This window comes from Felis catus, chromosome A2 (genome assembly GCF_018350175.1).
Source record: "Felis catus isolate Fca126 chromosome A2, F.catus_Fca126_mat1.0, whole genome shotgun sequence".
Classification (NCBI taxonomy): Eukaryota; Metazoa; Chordata; class Mammalia; order Carnivora; family Felidae; genus Felis; species Felis catus.
In genome coordinates, this window is record NC_058369.1 from 57,588,253 (window position 1) to 57,607,587 (window position 19,335).

The following is a 19,335-nucleotide window of genomic DNA, read 5'->3' on the forward strand; positions in this document are numbered from 1 at the left end:
CCAACAATACATTAAAAAAATTATTCGCCACGACCAAGTGGGATTTATACCTGGGATGCAGGGCTGGTTCAATATCTGCAAACAATAGATAGGATTCATCACCTCAATAAAAGAAAGGACAAGAACCACATGATCCTCTCAATAGATGCAGAGAAAGCATTTGACAGCATCCTTTCTTGATAAAAACCATCAAGAGAGTAGGGATAGAAGGATCACACCTTGAGATCATAAAAGCCATATATGAAAGACCCAATGCTAATATCATCCTCAATGGGGAAACACTGAGAGCTTTCCCCCTAAGGTCAGGAACACGGCAGGGATGTGCACTCTCACCATTGTTATTCAACATAGTATTGAGAGTCTCAGTCTCAGCAATCAGACCACACAAAGAAATAAAAGGTATCCAAATCAGCCAGGAGGAGGTCAAACTTTCACTCTTTGCAGATGACATGATACTCTATATGGAAAATGCAAAAGATTCCATCAAAAAACTGCTAGAACTGACCCATGAGTTCAGCAAAGTCACAGGATATAAAATGAATGCACAGAAATCAGTTGCATTCCTATACACCAACAATGAAGCAACAGAAAGAGAAATCAAGGAATCGATCCCATTTACAACTGCACCAAAAACCATGAAACACCTAGGGATAATTCTAACCAAAGAGGTGAAAAATCTATACACTGAAAACTATAGAAAGCTTATGAAAGAATTTGAAGAAGACACAAAGAAATGGAAAAATATTCCATGGTCCTTGATAGGAAGAATAAATATTGCTAAAATGTCAATGCTATCCAAAGCAATCTACATAGTCAATGCAATCCCTATCAAAATAACACCAGCATTCTTCCTAGAGCTAGAACAAAGAATCTTAAAATTTGTATGGAACCACAAAAGACCCCGAAGAGCCAAAGCACTCTTGAAAAAGAAAACCAAAGCGGGAGGCATCACAATCCCAGACTTCAAACTGTATTACAAAGCTGTAATCATCAAGACAGTATGGTACTGGCACAAAAATAGACCCTCAGATCAATGGAACACAATAGAGAACCCAGAAATGGAGCCACAAATATATGGCCAACTAATCTTTGACAAAGCAGGAAAGAATACCTAATGGAACAAAGACGGTCCCTTCAGCAATTGGTGCTGGGAAAACTGGACAGCGACATGCAGAAAAATGAACCTGGACCACTTTCTTACACCATACACAAAACTAAACTCAAAATGGATGAAAGACCTAAACATAAGACAGGAAGCCATCAAAATCCTCCAGGAGCAAGCAGGCAAAATCTCTTTGATCTTGGCCACAGCAACTTCTTACTCAGCACGTCTCCAGAGGCAAGGAAACAAAAAGCAAAAATGAACTACTGGGGCCTCATCAAAAGGAAAATTTTGCACAGCCAAAGAAACAATCGGCAAGACTTAAAGGCAACCAACAGAATGCGAGAAGATATTTGCAAATGACATATCAGATAAAGGGTTAGTATCCAAAACCTATAAAGAACTTATCCAACTCAACACCCAAAAATCAAACAATCCAGTGAAGAAATGGGCAAAAGACATGAATAGACACTTCTCCAAAGAAGACATCCAGATGGCCAACCGACACATGAAAAAATGCTCAACGTCACTTATCATCAGGGGAATACAAATCAAAACCACAATGAGAGAATACCTCATACCTGTCAGAATGGCTAACCTTAACAACTCAGGCAATGACAGATGTTGGCGAGGATGCGGAGAAAGAGGATCTCTTTTGCATTGTTGGTGGCAATGCAAGTTGGTGCAGCCACTCTGGAAAACAGTATGGAGGTTCCTCAAAAAATTAAAAATAGAACTACCCTATGACCCAGCCATTGCACTACTAGATATTTATCCAAGGGATACAGGTATGCTGTTCTGAAGGGACACATGCACGTCGATGTTTACAGCAGCACTGTCGACAATAGCCAATGTACGGAAAGAGCCCAAATGTCCATCTCTGGATGAATGGATAAAGATGTGGTATATAGATACAATGGAGTCTTACTCGGCAATCAAAAAGAATGAAATCTTGCCATTTGCAACTACGTGGATGGAACTAGAGGGTATTATGCTAAGTGAAGTTAGTCAGTCAGAGAAAGACAAATTCCTATAACTTCACTCCTATGAGGACTTTCAGATACAAAACAGAGGGAAGGGAAGCAAAAATAATATAAATACAGGGAGAGAGACAAAACATAAGAGACTCTTACACCTGGAGAACAAACAGAGGGTTACTAGAGGGGTTGTGGGAGGGGGGATGGGCTAAATGTGTAAGGGGCATTAAGGAATCTATATTGTTGCACTATACGCTAACTTGCATATAAAGTCAAGAAAATAAATATAAACAAAAAAAGAAGATCCAGACGCTTGGGGGACATTCCCTCCGGGCCGCTCTCTTCTGGGGCTGAGCTGGAGCCATCCTGTGGACAGAGCTTGTGTCCCCAGACCTCCACAGTCCCCACTGCTCCCTAAGCTCCCCCTGCCTCTCCAGACTCGGCCCCTGGAGTCATCTGAGTTTGCTGTCCTCCCTGCTGCCTCATGGAGCTTCACCTCCTCATCTGGGCATGAGCCACAGCCATGTCAGCCTGCCCCAGTCCCTGGCCAGGGGTCTCAATGGGCTGAGAAGGTAGCCCTCAAGGCCGGCCCTGCAGAGGCAGCTGAGAAGGGGAGGAGGTGGGCCAGGCGTTGGGAACAAGGGCTCTGGGAAGTGTCCCCAAGGTATGCCACGGCTTCTGACTTCCCAAGATCCACCCTAACAGTCCCTCATACGGCCCTCCATCAGGCATTTGCAGACCCCAGCCAGCGGGTGTCTGTGGTCCCAAGGTCAACACTGAGGGCACACAGCAGCAGACGCCCGGCCCAACGCTCCAGTTCTGGCATGTATAGCTCATGTATGGCACATGTGCTCATGTATAGCACAGCATCCTGTGAGGTGGCTGTGGCCAGGCCCACTTGCAGGGAGACAAGGGGCTTGCCCGAGGTCATGCACACTAATAGGGGTTAGAACCTCAGTCTGCCAGTCTATAAAGCTGCCCCTCAAAAAGCAGACCATGTCCCCAGGAGACTGGTCATCAGGCAGTTACAATCAGGTGATTTGAGTATAGATGGGGTGAGTGTGTCAGGGTGGGGCGTGGGCAGTGGGCAGGCAGGGTCGGAAGAGCAGAGTCCTGAAGGGGGAGGGGCTTTGCTAGGTGCTGAGGACCCAGCTTGTGCAAAGGCCCAGGGGTGGGATGCAATGGGGGCGACAGGGCTCGCATGCTAAGGCAGGAGCAGCGAGGTGGGACAGAAGGTGACGCTGGGTGCACTCACCCCCATGTGTGGAAGCCCCCAGATTCCCCCCTCCTCCCGGCTTCACCCACGTCCTGGCAGCCCTGTCTCCACGTCTCCATCTGTCTCCTGCCCCGAGGCCCGGCCCCCTAGCCGTCTCCTCAGCATCCTGAGCTTCCACACTGTCCTGTCTTGGCTCAGACACAACAGATGGATTCCCGCCCTTGAAGTGATAATTAGTTTCTCATTACCGAGAGGTACCATCCTGACATGTCCTCAAAGTTTAAAATAAATTAAAGTTGGAAAAAAAACCCCAGACTGTTAATGGTGTAAATGAGCACGGAAGTAAGAGAAGGTCCCTCAGCTCCTATTAATGATGGAGCCCTTCTGGTCCTAGAGAGAGGGAGGAGGTGGGCTTGACCCACAGGTGGCCTGTGTCTATTCAGTATTCTATCTACCATCACATTTTTCTCAGCCCGTTTCTGCATCTGGCCCAGAGCCCTTAGAGAGCTCACGGACTGGAGAGGAACCAGGGTGATCACAGCCCTGTGCCGGAGGGGGTCTCGGTGAGGCCAGAGGGGGCTGTGGAAGGCGGTGGGAATCAAGAAGGGCTTCGAGGAGGAGGGTCTCCCAGGATGAGCCATCATCTGGCCACAGGGAAGCAATGGGAACACATGATGATGAGTAAGTGAATGAACGAATGAACGAATGAACAAATGGGTGCCCATCCAACAGAGAGCAAGGAGGAGCAGCCAGCCCAGGCCCGGGTGGAAACGCGAGGCACCCTGAGTGGGAGGGCTGTAGTGTGATAACTGCCACACACCTGTCCCTATGGCCCTCTCCCTGCCACACCTAGCCTGAGCCGGCTGCATGGGAGCCCTGCTCTGTCCTCTGCTCCGGGACACTGCTCATCATTCCTAGCAACATCCCCCAGGGTGGCCTCAGTATCCCCACGTGTACTTGTACCTGCCCCCTGGGGGTTGGCTGAGTTCAACAGATTGATAACGCAGACTCGGGCTAATTAGCTAGAAAGGTGAAACCAAGGAGTACCGAATGCACAAAATACAGACTCGAGACAAAGCTAAGATTCCACACTAATAATTAAGACACGGGCATCCCGCTGCGGCCTCAGGGCCTTTGCACTTGCTCCTCTCGCAACCTGGAACTCTGCCCAGTGCATCACTTGCTCCCGAAACACCTTTAGGAACTGCGTCCAACATCCTTCCTGATTTTATTTTTCTCCACTCTATACACCGCCACCTGATTTCGCGTACACGTCATTTCTTTTTTTTTCCATCTCTCCCACTAGACCGTTGGCTACATGAGAATGGAGACCCCTGCTGGCTTGAGCCACCGCTGTGCCCTGGTGTCCGGAACCAGCCCGGCATGCGAGGGCCTCAGTGAATGTGCCCCGGGTGAGTGAATGTTGTAGACCACAAACCAGAATGTCCTGGGTAGTGCTGAGGGCTGTTTATTCACCCTTTATTGACCTCCTACGTGTGCCTGGCACCGACCTAGGCGTAGACACAGCAATGAATGAGACAAAACAAACAAACAAACAAACAAACAAACAAACAAACAAACAACAACCCCCAGATGCCTCTGTGCCCTGCTCCTGAGGCAAAGACACTGTGGAGGGCAGACAGTGAGCACACTGTGTTAGAAGGGGCATGCGCGGCAGAGGAAAGGCAGGAGTCAGGAGGCTCAGAAGTGCCAGGGTGGGGCTGGAGGAGGCTGGGGGCCAGCCACGGCTGGGGCGTGGGGGAACAATCACGGGAGAAGAGATTGCACAGGACCTGGTGCCCTTGTGCATGAGGACTCTTCCTCCGGATGGGGGAGCTGTGCCTGGGTGCTTGAGCAGGGGTGGAGCCCTGAATGGCCCGAAGGGATGAAGTTGGTAATGGCAAGGGAGACTAGGGGTGGGGGGCGCTGTGACTGGGGGTTGGGTAGGCGGGGATGGTTCCTCCGAGAAGGTGACATGTAAGATGAGGCCGGTGTGTGTGCGTCTGTCTGCCTGACAGGTCGCGTGCCGAGTCACTTTGACTTGACCTCTCTGGCTTGTCACCACCCCCTCCCGCCCCCAGGAAGAATCCTCCTTCTAGGGGCCCACTCGCCAAATAGAAACGACCAACGCAGAGCCCACACCCCCCCACCTCCTTTCAGGCTGTCAGACTCTCCGACTCCGGGCCACTGTCTACCTGGCGTAATCACCCCCGGGCCAGGTACCAGATCATTCGGGACAGCCCCCACCCAGGCCCCAGGGTCCTGAAATTATCCACACTACCCAATCCTAAGCGTGTCACCTGCCTTGCTTGTTCCCTCCTGCAGAAACCACAAGTAAGGCGCCTGTCACAATTGTCCCTCCTCCTGGGGTTTCTTCACATGGCCCTGCACAGTGTGGCGTGCCCCTTCCTCCTGGGAACCGTGAGTAACAAACTCTTCTCAAAGGCATCGTCTCCTGATCTGTAGGCCTTACTGAACCTCAGATTTTCTCTAGATACACTTTATTTTAAAGCAGCACTACCAGACCCTTTGCAGACAATTAAGAGTAACAAACAAATGGACTGTATACGTTGTCATGACATCTTCAGCAAAGTTAATGTTATTAGAAGTCCTTCCCCCCATAAAATGGCAGGTTCCGTAAGAGCGGAGGGCGTATAGGAAATGACCCTGAGCAGACCAGGCACCTGCGAAGTCCTCGGTATCTGTCTCCCCAGACTGAGAGCTCAGGCCCAGTCGTCCCCAAGTCCCGGGCTCCACCTTCCTACCGTGCGCAATTGCTGTTTGGTCGGTTTGTCAAATTCAGCTTTTAAGCTTGTCAGCTTCGCAGGGAACTTGTCAGCTCCAAACTCATCTTTCGAGCAATAATCAAGTTACACCGTGCGCGAGACGGCCTGTTCCCGGAGTTATTTAATTAGAATCCGCAGCTATTAGCGGGGCGAGAGTCAGCACAGCCTATTTCAAAGCCAGCTACCTCTCTGGCGGAGGGTGGGAATGCACGGTGTGGGAGGGAAGAGGATGAAGTCCCTGAAGATACGAGGTGGACTCCTTACGTTGGGAGCGTGGAGCCTCTTGCATTTCCAGGGAAGCCCCTGGAGAGGAGAGGGCTAGAGCCGAGCTTGGCTGTTCACCCCACGGAAGGAAGGGCTGAGAATTTCGGAGGGCTGTGGTTCTGGGAGCAGCCTGGCCCAAAGGAAGCACACGGAAAATCTGCCCCAAGACTGCTGTCCTGGTTACGACAAGGTTCAGCTGCTGTCACGGAGGTGCCCTGCATGAGTCTGCATCTCTCTCCGGCTCGGTCTACAGGCAGACGGTCCAGGGCTGGCCTGGCAGGGCTGCCCCAGGAAGCTCCTCTCCCCAAAGCCCTGTCATCCCAGAGGAGCCGCCCTGGGGCCAGGGTGGGAGTTTGCGTTCCCAGCAGCAGGATAGGGAGAGAAGCACAAAGGGCCTGGTTCTCTGCTAGGAGACATCCCAGAAGGACAAATCGCTTCCCGTCCCATCCAGGGGGGAGAGTGCGGTCACTCAACCGGCCCTGCCGCAGAGGATGCCGGGAACCCTAGGGTCTTGGGCGGCCACATGCGCAGTTCAGAGTCCGGTGTCTGGTTACTCCAAGTAGTGGATAATGCCACCGGGAGCCACATGGACACGTCTGCCACATCCCCTTTAATGTCCTCTCTCGGCACTGACCGCTCTCTACCCTGAGTTCATGTTTTACGAGAGACTGTTCATCACACAAGCTGCATGAAGTAATTTCATAATTCAGGAAGCAGGTGAGAACCCACCAGGGGTGTCAAATCGCTGAGGGACGCGATGACTGTCTCTGAAGCTCCCCACCCAGAGCCCACTGTGCACCTGCAGCCAAAGGTGTCTTGTGTCGCGGAAGTCGTCACGTTGGTCCCCACTCTTTAGAACATGAAGACTGTCCCCGAGAACCCGCTTGGACTAAGGAGACCAGAGGCAGCCAGGGGCCCTGAGCTCACAGGAGAAAGTCTCATTGGTGGAGCATCCCATGCTCCCAGCAGACTGCTTCCCAGGCCCTGAGCTAGGGGACATTCAAGTTTGGGGATGCAGAGCAAAATGCACTAGTGGGCGTGGTCCTGGAAATAAGGGGTGCTGCTCCAAATGCCCACCCCTGCCTGCCTCCCCCCACCTCTGTCCTGTATGTGCACAGCTTCCTTTGGTGTGCAAACCCTCCAGGTTCCTGTGGTGGGGGGGGGGATCCCTCCCCATGTGGGACATGGAAAAGCTAGACTCCTGCATTACAGTGGAGACTCAGCTGCAACGTTTGGGACCCCTAAGCTACTTTGGGGGCCCACCCCCACGCCATTTCCACTCCCACACAGGCTGGTTCTCAGGACTTTGTTACCCTGTTGTGAAGTCTTGGTCATAAGCAACATAGGCCACGGGACCTAAATGTTCCCCTTGGCGCTTCTGAAAATGTGGGGCAATGTTAGTGTAGGAAGGTAGGATACAATCTCTACATTGCTTTCTTTTTTTTTAATTTTTTTAATGTTTATTTATTTTTGAGAGACAGAGAGAGACAGAGCATGAGCATGGGAGGGGCAGAGAGAGGGGGAGAGACAGAATCCGAAGCAGGCTCCAGGGTCCGAGCTGTCAGCACAGAGCCCGAGGCGGGGCTCGAACCCACAAACTGCAAGGTCACGACCTGAGCTAAATTGGGACACTTAAACAACTGAGCCACCCAGGCGCCCCACAATCTCTACATTTCTGTAAAAAAAAAATTTGTTTTAACATTTCTTTATTTTTGAGAGAGACAGAGACAGAGTGAGAGCTGGGGAGGGGCAGAGAGAGAGGGAGACACAGGATCTGAAGCAGGCTCCGGGCTCCGAGCCGTCAGTGCAGGGCCCGACGAGGAACTCGGACCCAGGAACTGCAAGATCGTGACCTGAGCCGAAGTCGGCCACTCACCGACTGAGCCACCCAGGCCCCTCCACAGTCTGCATTTCTGCCCTGCAATACTCCCACAACAAGTCCCTTAGGTGATTTTTCCATTTAGTTGTTCTGGTGAATTCCCTAGGACTACATCACTCCGCACTCCTCCGACCGGGACATGCGCGGCCCCAATTCTGTGCGGCGAGGATGCAAACAGAGTATCTGTGATACACCTTTCTGCGGCATCGACTTCATTACAAGATCTGGAATAACGGCCTCCCTCCTCCCCATACAAAAAACACAAGAGCAGGGGAGGAGAGAGATGCCTCAGGAAAAGCAGCCCAGTCTCTAAAGCTTCACCCAGCTGGGGACAGAAGGACAGACCCGCAGCTCGGGTGGCCTCTCCTCTTGTAGGCCGCGGACACGAGATACCCTCTTGATGGGAATCTACTGCAGAGAACTCTGAGGGGTGTGCACATTCCCGTTGTCCACAGGACCGTATCTGCTTGCCCGGGCCACTGTGTCCACACGGTGCACCCACGTTGCATCACACACACCCGCGTGGGTTTGGGTCCGACTCCTGGCCAGTGTCCTGCACCTGTCCCGGGGCTTCCTGGAGCTCAGCATCTTTCGCTGCACTTAAAATGCAGGGACGGGGAACCTGGGTGGGCCTCCGTCCCTCGGCATCCCACACGTGCTTTTGCTCAGGTCGTGATCTCACGGTTTTGTGAGTTGGAGCCCCACATCGGGCTCTGAGCTGATAGCACAGAGGCTGCTTGGGTTCTCTCTCTGCCCCTCCAGCACTTGCACTGTCCCTCTCTTTCAAACAAGTATTTATGGAAGTTGCTTTAAACTTCGAAAATGAAACAAAACAAAACAAAATAAAATGGAGGCACGGAGCCTTGGCTCTCTCATTTGGGTTTTATTTTATTGTTTGGAAAACTCTTTTTTTTCAATCTGTATGCAGTTTCTACACAGCGGTTTTCTGGCTCTAGGGACGTGCTCCCTGGCTCCCAGCATTCGCCGTGCGTGTCTGCGTCTGTGGTGAATGGGTCACACCTGGCCGGGCTAATGGTTCTCATGATGCTGGTTCCTACAGAAGTCAAAAGGCTCCGCTTTGAGAATATGCTGGAGCTGCAGAAGGCTGGAATGAGGCTCCAGGAGAGGGCTGGGCTCTAGGCTGGTGGGAGACTGCCTGGACGTTTTGCCTTCTGCTCTGTCATTACCTGAGGCAGCCGGGGGGGTCCTCGGTGTCATGGCCTGGCTCCACATAAGGACTGAGTCCTTCCTCCTGCCCTATATTTTCCCATCGGTCCTTCATAACGGCTTTGAACTCTGCTCTCTTGCTTGGGTGGACGCTCATCAATTTCCTCCAAAGGTTTTCTCATTTGAGGGTCGCAAATACTAGAACATAGTTGCATTCCCCGCTCGGTATTTGTCCTGGCGCCTCCCAGAAGACCCCCCCCCCCCGCCCCAGATGGCTGGAACTTGGATTGGGGAAGGGCTGTGGCTCCTGGAGTCAGCAAAAAGGAAGGGCCTCACCATGATGGTGTGGCCCTCCACCTTGTGCTTCCTACAACTCCAAATCCAGCAGGTCACTATCCCACCGACACTCCTCCAGCCTGGGAAGCTGTTCTGGATCTGGTCCCACCCGTCGCCCTGGCCAATCTCCTGTGCCATGTCCCCGGGCTTCCTGGAGCTCAGCATCGTTCCCTGCACTTAAAACGCAGGGACGGGGCACCTGGGTGGGCCTCAGTGGCTCAAGCGTCCCACTCTTGGTCTTGCTCAGGTCGCCATCTCAGAGTTTTGTGAGCTGGAGCCCCGCATCGGGCTCCGAGCTGATAGCACAGAGTAGACTTGGGATTCTCCCTCTGTCCCTCCCCCACTAGCACTGCCCCTCTCTAAGTAAATATTTATTTAAGTTTTTGAAACGGTATCCCTTCCCACGTGCTACGTGTTCAGGGGTGTATATTTCTTCTCTTGACGTGGGCACTCGCCCAATGGGATAGGATCCCGTCCTTGGTGTTATCTCTGGGGCTCTTTTTTAGGAGTTGCGGGGAGAGGGGAGACCCAGGAAATGGGAATTGACCTAAGCAGGGGCTGGCATGGCTGGCTGCCCAGCCTTCTACCCAAATCCATTCCTGGCATTAGAACTTCTGTTCCCAGGGAAAGTGGTCTCCTCTGCCCCGCCCCTGGGCCCCACTGTGCGACGCTGTGTCTGTATATTGCATACAAAGGTACTTGTCTTTTCACTTTGTAAACTACAATGGGCATGGATTAAACCAATATAAACAGATAAAAAGAATAATCAAATACAATGAAACCCAGGTAAAGTGAAAGAACAAAATGAAGACATGGACTGTGGCTCAGCTGCTTCCTTCGGTGCAGCTTCCTGTCTTCCTTCAGTGTAGGTTTCAAATGGTGTTATTTGATGATATTTATTAAGGTCAAAGGGGTATGATTTTATTCCCTTTTTTAGGTGTCACATAGCAAAACGCTGTTACTAAGAATCTGAATAACCTTCGTACCGGTCCCTTTTGGCTCGTGTTGCCAAATCGGGATCCTGGGGTCATTGTCCATGGCTCCCAGTATTCACTGGCAGTGGACCTTGTTCCCCATGACAGAGGCTGGGCCCCGTCGGTTCCCTCTGGGGCTCAGCTTAGTGCTGGGGGTGTTGCTGCCGGATGATGTGCCCGAGCTCCAGTGGCGGGGGGGGGGGGGGGGGGCGCGGGGCGGGGCTGAACTGGAGCTGGAGGAGAAGGCTCCAGGGCTCCGCTAGGGGGCTGGGCTCCCTTTGGGGATCCTGGACTCTAGGCTGGCTGGGAGACCGTCTGGCATTTTTTCCTTGTGCTCTGTCTCCTGGTGCCCTTCGGGCCTCGGCTTCTCTTTGAAGAGCAGTCTTTTGTCCTGCCACTGACCTGTTGTACCTCCTGGTTTGGGGAAGGACTGTGGCTGTGGGAGTCGGCAAAACGGGAGGGCCTTACCATGATGGTGTGCCCTGTGATGACGGAGCATAAGGTAGGCTGAGGGCAAAATACAGGCGGGTACTGCACCCCTCCCGCCCCCCTGGTTGGAATATGTTTGATAACCCCAGACAGTCCTGGCTACCCAAGAAGAAAGGAAAGGGGTTTAAGTGCTTGCCATGGTGATGTGTGGAAAGTAAGGCCAGTGGAAAAGAAATCCCCTTACTGCCTACAGCCCGTTGACAAGTCCTTGAAACAGGCAGAGTGGCCTCCCTGTGGGAGCTCAGCTGCCCCGAGGATGACATTTTGGATCACATGATCCCAACCTCGAGGATCCTCGAGGATCCTTCCTTCGAGGAAGTCTGCTTCCTTTCTCTCAAGTCCCCCAAGATAGAAGCTGGCAATCATCCTGCAAGCTTCTACTTTTCTCTTTTCCTCCTTTACTCTCATTTCAGGGGCTTTTCGGGGAGTGTGGTCTTACTGGAACACTCTCCTGTCGATTGAGCAGGCTGCCACCCTCTAGCCCCGGCCACTCTGTGGGGAGGAGAGCGCCTGCCCTTTGGCTGCAAGTTGGTACCCTGGCCGGGATGGTAATGAGATCCAGAAACTTGATGTCCTGTCTTCACTCCTGTCCTTAGACAACGTTGTCTGCGTAGGGCATGGGACAGCCACCTAAGCCACGAAGCCTAAGACTCCCAAGTGAGGTTTCCTCGTCAGGGGTCTAAGGCGATCCCCTCCACAACTCTGGACTAGCCACCTCTGGCCGCAACAGCTCCACTGGGAGACAGCGGGAACCAGTACCTGAGTGAATTAAAACCCAACTGGGGACCGTTCCCTAGGGGAGTTGCTTGTGAAGACTCTATGGGTGGGACTGTCACTTGGACCATGATGGATTTCCACCTGTGCTGCTTTCTGTCAATGTCCTCTACTAACTACTACTGAAATTACAAAACTGGGCAATTGATTCCCCCTTGTGAAACTTTTCTAGTGTTGTGTTTTCCGTGGGTTACAAACGGCAGGTTCTTCAAGAACCTGGAGCCTGGCCTCTGTGGCATGCTCTTCAAAGACCAGGGAATCAGGACATGACCATCAGGGCCCTTTTCAGGCACGGCCTTCCGGGTAAGGTATTTCGGTCCATTCGCCAGGCACCCGTCTGCAGTCTAGAATGCAACGGGGAAGTGGGGGGACGCTAGCATCCCTCCTTCAAGAGCCCTCAGTCGGCCAGTTGGCAGTCATGGAGATTTTATTCGAGGGACGCCTCAGGGAGCGTTGACACCAGGAAGCTCTGACATACCGTGTGCATGGGGTGCCACCCAGGAGTCGGGGGCATGGTCAGCGGCAACGGAGCCTCTCTCTCTTTCCTTTCGACTTTTCTCTCTGGGAGGAGCACGGGGGCTTCTCCTCAGTCTCCAAAGATTCTCCCTTGGGATGCCTTTGTAACCCACTGGCAACAACTGGGCTTGCAAAATGCAGAGAGGACTGATCCTGTAACACTGTGTGGCCTTAGTAAACAGACAGAGGTACCCACCTCCAGGCCTTCATGCTACCCGGACCCTGGGGCCCCTTGGGGAACGTGCTCAGGAACCAGGTCAGGAAACTCCCTCCTGATATACCGGATGATAATTGTCTCAACAGGCCTCCTTCCTCCTAAGAGAACCCAGGTTAGGGGAGGAAACACAGGCCATCCCTGACAAAGGGGACGCGGACTCTTTCTCTCTGTTCCTCCTCCTACTAGATGTGAGGGCTTCTCCCTCATTTATTTCCCGGCTTCACAGCTATGATTAGAGCCACGTGTGCTTAGTCTTCCTTGGGACGGGGACTTGAAGGAATATTCCCGAGCAGCTGCTAAAACTCCATTTGTTTCCCCCTCTTCTCTGGCCTGACCCAGATCACCCATTTCCACTTTGGGGGAACAGAAAACATGGCATCTGTGCCTCTGACAGAGCTGATGAGGTTGGAACCAGGAAATTGTCCTTGTCTGCCTTCTGCTGGCACCTCACCTCTTCTGCCTTCCCCTCCCCCTCCTCCTGTTTCTGCACCACCTTGGGGGTGGCCTGAGTACCCGGTTCCTATCCCATCCTCAGTGCCTCGGGCACCGCCGGCTCCTTCTCCTACCCTCCAGGTCAAGGAGCCCAGAGCACCCCTGGGACCACCCGCCCCAGATCCCCCTCCCCCCCACTGGCATCCCGGGAGAACAAACGGATTTTCTTTTTTTAAGTGGACGCAGGTGAAACAATCCAGTGTTGAAACTCACCTAAGTTTGGCGGACCTGTCTTTAGACTTATCAGCATTAAATAGAAAACGTTTTTTCTACCAAGGTTTACCAAAGGTCAGAGAAGCTCATTTTATCTCGGTTGCAATTTGTTAGCACAAAGATGACTTAAAATAATGGTTAGTTGTGCCTGGTTCAAAGTTGTCACAGGTTAGGATAGCTTTCAAAGTCTTTGCTAACATGAAACTTTAAGGTTTCATTGTTGCTGTTTTTTTTTTTTTTAACATTTATGCATTTTTGAAAGAGAGCAAACGGGAGAGGGCTAGAGAGAGAGGGAGACACAGAGTCCGAAGCAGGCTCCGGGCTCCGAGCTGTCAGCACAGAGCCTGACGTGAGGCTCGAACTCACAGACCGGGAGGTCATGCCCTGAGCCGAAGTCTGACGCTCAACCCACTGAGACACCCAGGCGCCTCAGTAACCTGAAACTTTAAAGTTTTCTTTCAAGTCTGCATGACAAAGGAGATGAAGTTCATTGGACATCTAGGTTTTTTTTTTTCCAAATAGGACCGAGCGCTCAAGCACTGATTCCTAAACATAAGGTTTGTCTGCTTTGGAAACAAGGTTCTTTTTCTCAGTTGTCTGTCAGGAGAACCAAAGCTTTCTAAAGCTTTCTAAAGATCAGGTCTTTGATGACCTCAAGTGAAAACGTGTCCTTGGTAAAGGAGCTAGGCTTTGCTAACAGCTCTATGATGCTACACGTTTGCCTGTAGGGTCTCTCATTGCCACCTTCAACCTTGGTTGAATAAAGTTGTAAGGTTTGTAATGACCTGCAATCCTATTTGGGACAGGCTTCATAACCTTCTAAGGTTTTAGCAGACTTTCCCAAGATTTCAATTGTAAATGAAGTCTTTCTGACCAGGTAGGCCTTTTCATTTGGTATGTTAAGTTACTCAGAAAAGCTCTATCAAATGATGGTAAACCTTGGGCTGTACAGCGCGGGTAAATGTTGCAACTACCCCCACTCTACACTCAAATCCTAAAGTCTTCAGTGTTATGGCATAAGGTCCTCACTTGATAGTCTGACTATTGAAGTGTTATGTGTCGCAGAAATAACTGAGTTTCCTCGTCAGCTGCATCCTTAAGGACCTCTCGATTCGGAAAAAGGGCTCTGTGGACAAACACGGGTATTTGATGTCTTTAAGATGAACATGAAAACGGGTAAGAATGTCCAGAATTCAGAATTAAAAAGCCGCAATCAAACTGAACAAGAGTTGGGAACGTGGGACTGAACGAACTGAGGAAGATCAGAGTTTTGGGACTCTTGTCAGAGACGCTGCTGGTTCTCTGTTTGCTCTTTCTGGTGAAGGAAACTTCCTCTTAAGATAGCTGTGATCTACGGAAATGTCATCAAGCATTCCTTTGTGAGCGGGAGCGTTTATCTTTTCTCTCTACCTAACCCCTCTGACATTCACACCCTCCCAGTGAGTATCCTTTCTCTCGTGACAATCGTACTCATTTGCGTAAGTCCTTGGAACAGGACACCATTGGAAATACTGGTTATTTTTACCAAGGCTTTGACTGGGACGTCCTATTTGAGAGCCATGCACAGACTCAGAGGTGTGAGCGTGTAGCTCCAAGGGACCAAGGTTGACTTTGGGAAACATGGAGCCATACAGCCCCTTGAAATGTTGACCCGATACCTTGCTTCCAGAGTTCCCAGTAGCCTCCCCAGGTGAGTCAAGAATGTCACTTCCTGGCAGGTGCAGGAACCTCAGGATATCTCGGGGACCTCGTGAAGAGGAATTCGCCCAATTCCACAGATATTGCAGGCCTGTCTGACAGAAGTAACTGGCTTGGCTTCTGGCCCGGAGAGGCTACAAAAAGTTCAGTCTGGAGATTCCTGATAAAAGGTTCCAGCAGAGCAGACTTGAAAAGATCCTTATGATCCATCACTATTCTTGCTGAACTTATGGAAACAATTGGGCCAAGGTTGTTAAAGATGGACTTGTCCTACGAGTGAATTAGTCTCGATTTGGCCATCCCTGGAAATGAGGGTTTTTACAGAGACAAACTATGTTTCAAGAACACATCATTAGGGATGGTAAATCCTAGTTATGATTGTCTTTAAAAGTTTGTTGTTTGCCTAAGCTAGACAACTCGAGGTAAACTTTGTCACAGAGGCACAGGTATGGACAATCTTCTTGCTTGTTATTCTGCGGGAATAATAACCCCATGGGTATATGATTTAAACGACTGGAAGATGGGATGGATTCACCTATCAATAGACAAAGAGGCTAGTGGTTTATTCATCCGTCACTTGAGGCTGGGTTAATTCATAAATCTCTAAGCATGCAAACATGTCCCTCCTAAACCTGATCTGGAGGTTACTAGAAACCTACCCCATAGAAACCCAAAAGACCTGGTTTATTCAAAGGATGGAAAGTCGAATACAACAGGGGATTGGACTCCAAAATAAAAGGGCTGCGGTCAAGTTACAGGGGCATTTTTCACGGGCTCCCGTATCTAAATGAAACCTGTACCCCCTTTTGCAGGAAATCCATGAGCACACGAATGTGCCTTCTTCTTCCTGTGAACCTGTGGAACACTTGTTCACACCTCTTATGATGATGGCAACTTTCTTTTTCATTCTCTTTCCCCAAGTTCTACTAACAAGTCCTTCTTACAATGGGCCATTCAAAAGGACCACCACAGACATTTGAGGTACAAACCAGAAAGACCAACCTCATTCCTGCTGCCTCTTCCCACTCTCCTCTGAGGATGCTTCCCGCCCGACGTCTAACATCTCACTGGCAGCACTGGGAAACACTAAGTTTGTGATTTGCTCTAACCAGTCACCCCTGTTTTTCTCGGTTCCAGAAGAGTACCTCTGATTAATTAGCTGATTGCTTACTGAACCAAACAGAGTCTACAGGATGGCTGTACATACATCACTTGTTACACAGTTAAGGACTTAAATGACTCTCAACATACCATTATAGTGTTAAATACGAACATAACTCGAATGCAGAAAACAGTTCTAGAAAATAGAACGGCATATGTGCTAACTGCTGCACAAGGTGCAACTTATACTCTCATCAAAACAAAATGCTGTGTGTACATTCCAGATGACCACAGAAACATTTCTGGATTTCTCACTGACATGAGTACTCCAACTTGGCGCTTTAAACAATCCCTTTCCTGTAATGATTGGTTAAACTCCTGGACTGGAGGAGGTGCGTCAGCTACCAAAGGACTTCCATTTGGGCTGATCTTTCTAGTGGTTCTCATTCTGTTCTGCTTTTTCTCCCATGTCTCTCTGCCTGGCACCAAGACTCCATCACTACAATCACTTCAAGCCAACACACGATCCTTTTTACACATTGCCACGGTGGATTCAGCTGCCTCTGCCTTTTATAACTCCCCTCTATGTTCCCTGACTGACCCATATTGACCGAGATAGGTAGGGACAACTCTACGCCCTTGCTCGACAGGAAGAAGCTACAGAAGATGAGACCTTCCGCCTGCAGCAACCCTAAAGATTCCAGGGTCAAAACTGCTCAGGGGGCAGGGGGATATGATGAGGGAGCATAAGGCAGGCTCAGGGCAAAATCCAGGCTGGCACCGTCCCTCCCAGGTGGAATGTGTGTGTTAGTCCTTGGACACTCCTGGCTCCCCAAGAACAAAGGAAAGGGGTTTAAATGCTTGCCGTGGTCATGTGGGAAACTAAGGCAAATGAAAACGTAAATTCCCTTACTGCCTGCAGCCCATTGACAAGTCCATGAAACAGGCAGAGTGACCTCCCTCTAGGAGCTCAGCTGCCTGACAGGATGACATTTTGGTGGGGGCAAAAGAGAACCTTAGCTTCACATGATCCCAACCTCGAGGACCCTGCAAATCTACTTCATCTCAACCCCCGCAACATATAGGCTGGCAATCATCCTCCACGCTTATGGCCTGCCCAGATCCATCTAAAGGGTCTCATGGCTGAGGTTTCATTAAACGGCAAGAAATGGCATTTTCCTGGCCACACCTAGCCCCTCAAGGTCCTGGAACCTTGAGTCCTAGAGTAAGTCTCCAAGGAATTCTGGCTCTCTCCCTAACCCCCTCCCAACCTGAGGGTATATAATGAGCTAACCGTCACGACACCAGTGCAGCTCTCCCTGCCCATGGGACCTGTCCCCATGCTTTAATAAAATCACCTTTTTGCACCAAAGACTTCTTCACGAATTCTTCCTTGGCCATCGGCTCCAGACCCACGAAACCCCCATCACTCCAACACTTCACCACCTCCACCTTGTGCTTCCTACAACTCCAAATCCAGCAGGTCACTATCCCACCGACACTCCTCCAGCCTGTGAAGCTGATCTGGTCCCACCCGTCGCCCTGGCCAATCTCCTGTGCCATGTCCCCGGGCTTCCTGGAGCTCAGCATCGTTCCCTGCACTTAAAACGCAGGGACGGGGCTCCTGGGTGGGCCTCAGTGGCTCAAGCGTCCCACTCTTGGTCCCCACCATCTGTTTTGTGAGCTGGAGCCCCGCGTCGGGCTCCGAGCTGATAGCACAGAGTAGACTTGGGATTCTCTCTCTGTCCCTCCCCCACTCGCACTGTCCCTTCTGTTTCAAAACAAACATTTAAGTCCCTTTAAAGTTAAAAAACAAAATAAAATAAAGGCACGGACACGTGGCTCTCTTATGGCTCTCATTTATTTGCAGTTTTTTGGGGTTCTATTTTATTGTGTTTTTTGAATAAATTTTTGAATTTACCAAGAGTTTTGAGAACCCGATTTTTTGGCTCTAGGGACATCCTCCCTGGCTGCCTGTATTCACTGCTGGTGTCGGAGTTTGTGGCTGGTGAGTTGCATCTGGGCCCGCTGATCGTGGTCCCTATGCTGGTCCCTTCGGAGGTCAGACTACTCTGCTCTGAGGACAGGCCTGTGCTGGAACAGGTTGCGATGGAGCTCCAGGAGCGGACTGTGGTTGGTGTGCTGATCTTGGGCTGGATGGTTGTCAACGTGTACCACAGGTTTTCACTCCCCAGGGACATGAAAATCCAAGCACTGTGTTCCCTGTTTTCCATATTTCGTTCCGCTTCCCAGAAGACTTCCCCCTCAAACGGCTCAAACCCGGTGGCCAAGCAGTACCAAACCACCCCCAGGCTCCAAGTGTTTGCGGAAGGGGTGTGCTCCCTTTGCTGCAGGAAGAGTCGCGGGGCAGAATAAGGGGGGCTGTCCCAGAAAGTGTGGAGTTTGTAGCCAGCAAACCGGATGCTCAGTCCAACCCCCGTGTGTTTTACCTTCAGCTTCTTGTCAAAAAGCAGTGTCTCCAGCTTCTGATCCCCGCCGATCATACCTTGTTGGTGGCAGTACTCCACAACCGATAACAGCTGGCAGAATTTGTCTGGAACCTCCTCCGTCACTTGGCCATGGTGCGTAAAATCGTCACACAGCTTGTCTCTGCTTACATATTTTGAAAGGAGGACTAACGATTTCTTCCTGTTGATCACCTCGAGTGACTTGACAATATTTGGGTGACTTGAGGTCTTCATATTCTGGACTTCACGACAAAGTCCCCGGAGGCCAGCGGGGTCCTCCTGGGTTTTCCTGATGAACTTCACATCAGACTGCTTCCCGGTTAGGATGTACTGGGTCAGCTTCATCGTGGGGACGCTGCCCTCACTGGTGGTCTCGGGGATCTCGTAAATACAGACGTCCTCCTCACCAGCGGTAATGGCCTTACGCCCCTGAAGGATGGTGACCTACTAACTATACTAACACTAAATAATGCTAATTACACGGACTATGCTAACCAACAATACCAACCTACAAAATTTGCCAATACTAACAATACTATGCTTATGAACTATACTAACAATATGAACTATACTAACTGTACTAAAACGCTGACACAAAAAAACAAATGAAAAACACACACGCGCACACACACGCGCACACACACACTCACACACACACACACACAC

At 50.8% G+C, this 19,335-nt stretch overlaps 1 protein-coding gene and 1 long non-coding RNA gene across 3 annotated transcripts; one reads left to right on the forward strand and one right to left on the reverse strand.

Annotated features, from left to right (window-relative positions):
• Positions 1-2,292: 2,292 nt before the first annotated feature.
• On the forward strand, positions 2,293-12,112 carry LOC123383790. Of its 2 annotated transcripts, XR_006594000.1 has the most exons (3): positions 2,293-4,707; positions 5,621-5,716; positions 11,604-12,112. It is a non-coding gene; the product is annotated as an uncharacterized LOC123383790 (long non-coding RNA). The 2 variants fall into 2 exon arrangements; XR_006593999.1 differs by lacking the exon at positions 11,604-12,112 and having other exon boundaries at positions 5,621-6,182.
• A 5,931-nt stretch (positions 12,113-18,043) lies between these two features.
• LOC101089681 (MAP/microtubule affinity-regulating kinase 3-like) lies at positions 18,044-19,317 on the reverse strand. Its single transcript, XM_006929034.5, has 2 exons — positions 18,652-19,317; positions 18,044-18,549 (listed from the first exon to the last, which is right to left on the reverse strand). The coding sequence occupies exons 1-2, from the start codon at positions 19,012-19,014 to the stop codon at positions 18,058-18,060; spliced, it is 855 nt and encodes a 284-aa protein (XP_006929096.2). The 5' UTR covers positions 19,015-19,317; the 3' UTR covers positions 18,044-18,057.
• Between the last annotated feature and the right edge of the window lie 18 nt (positions 19,318-19,335).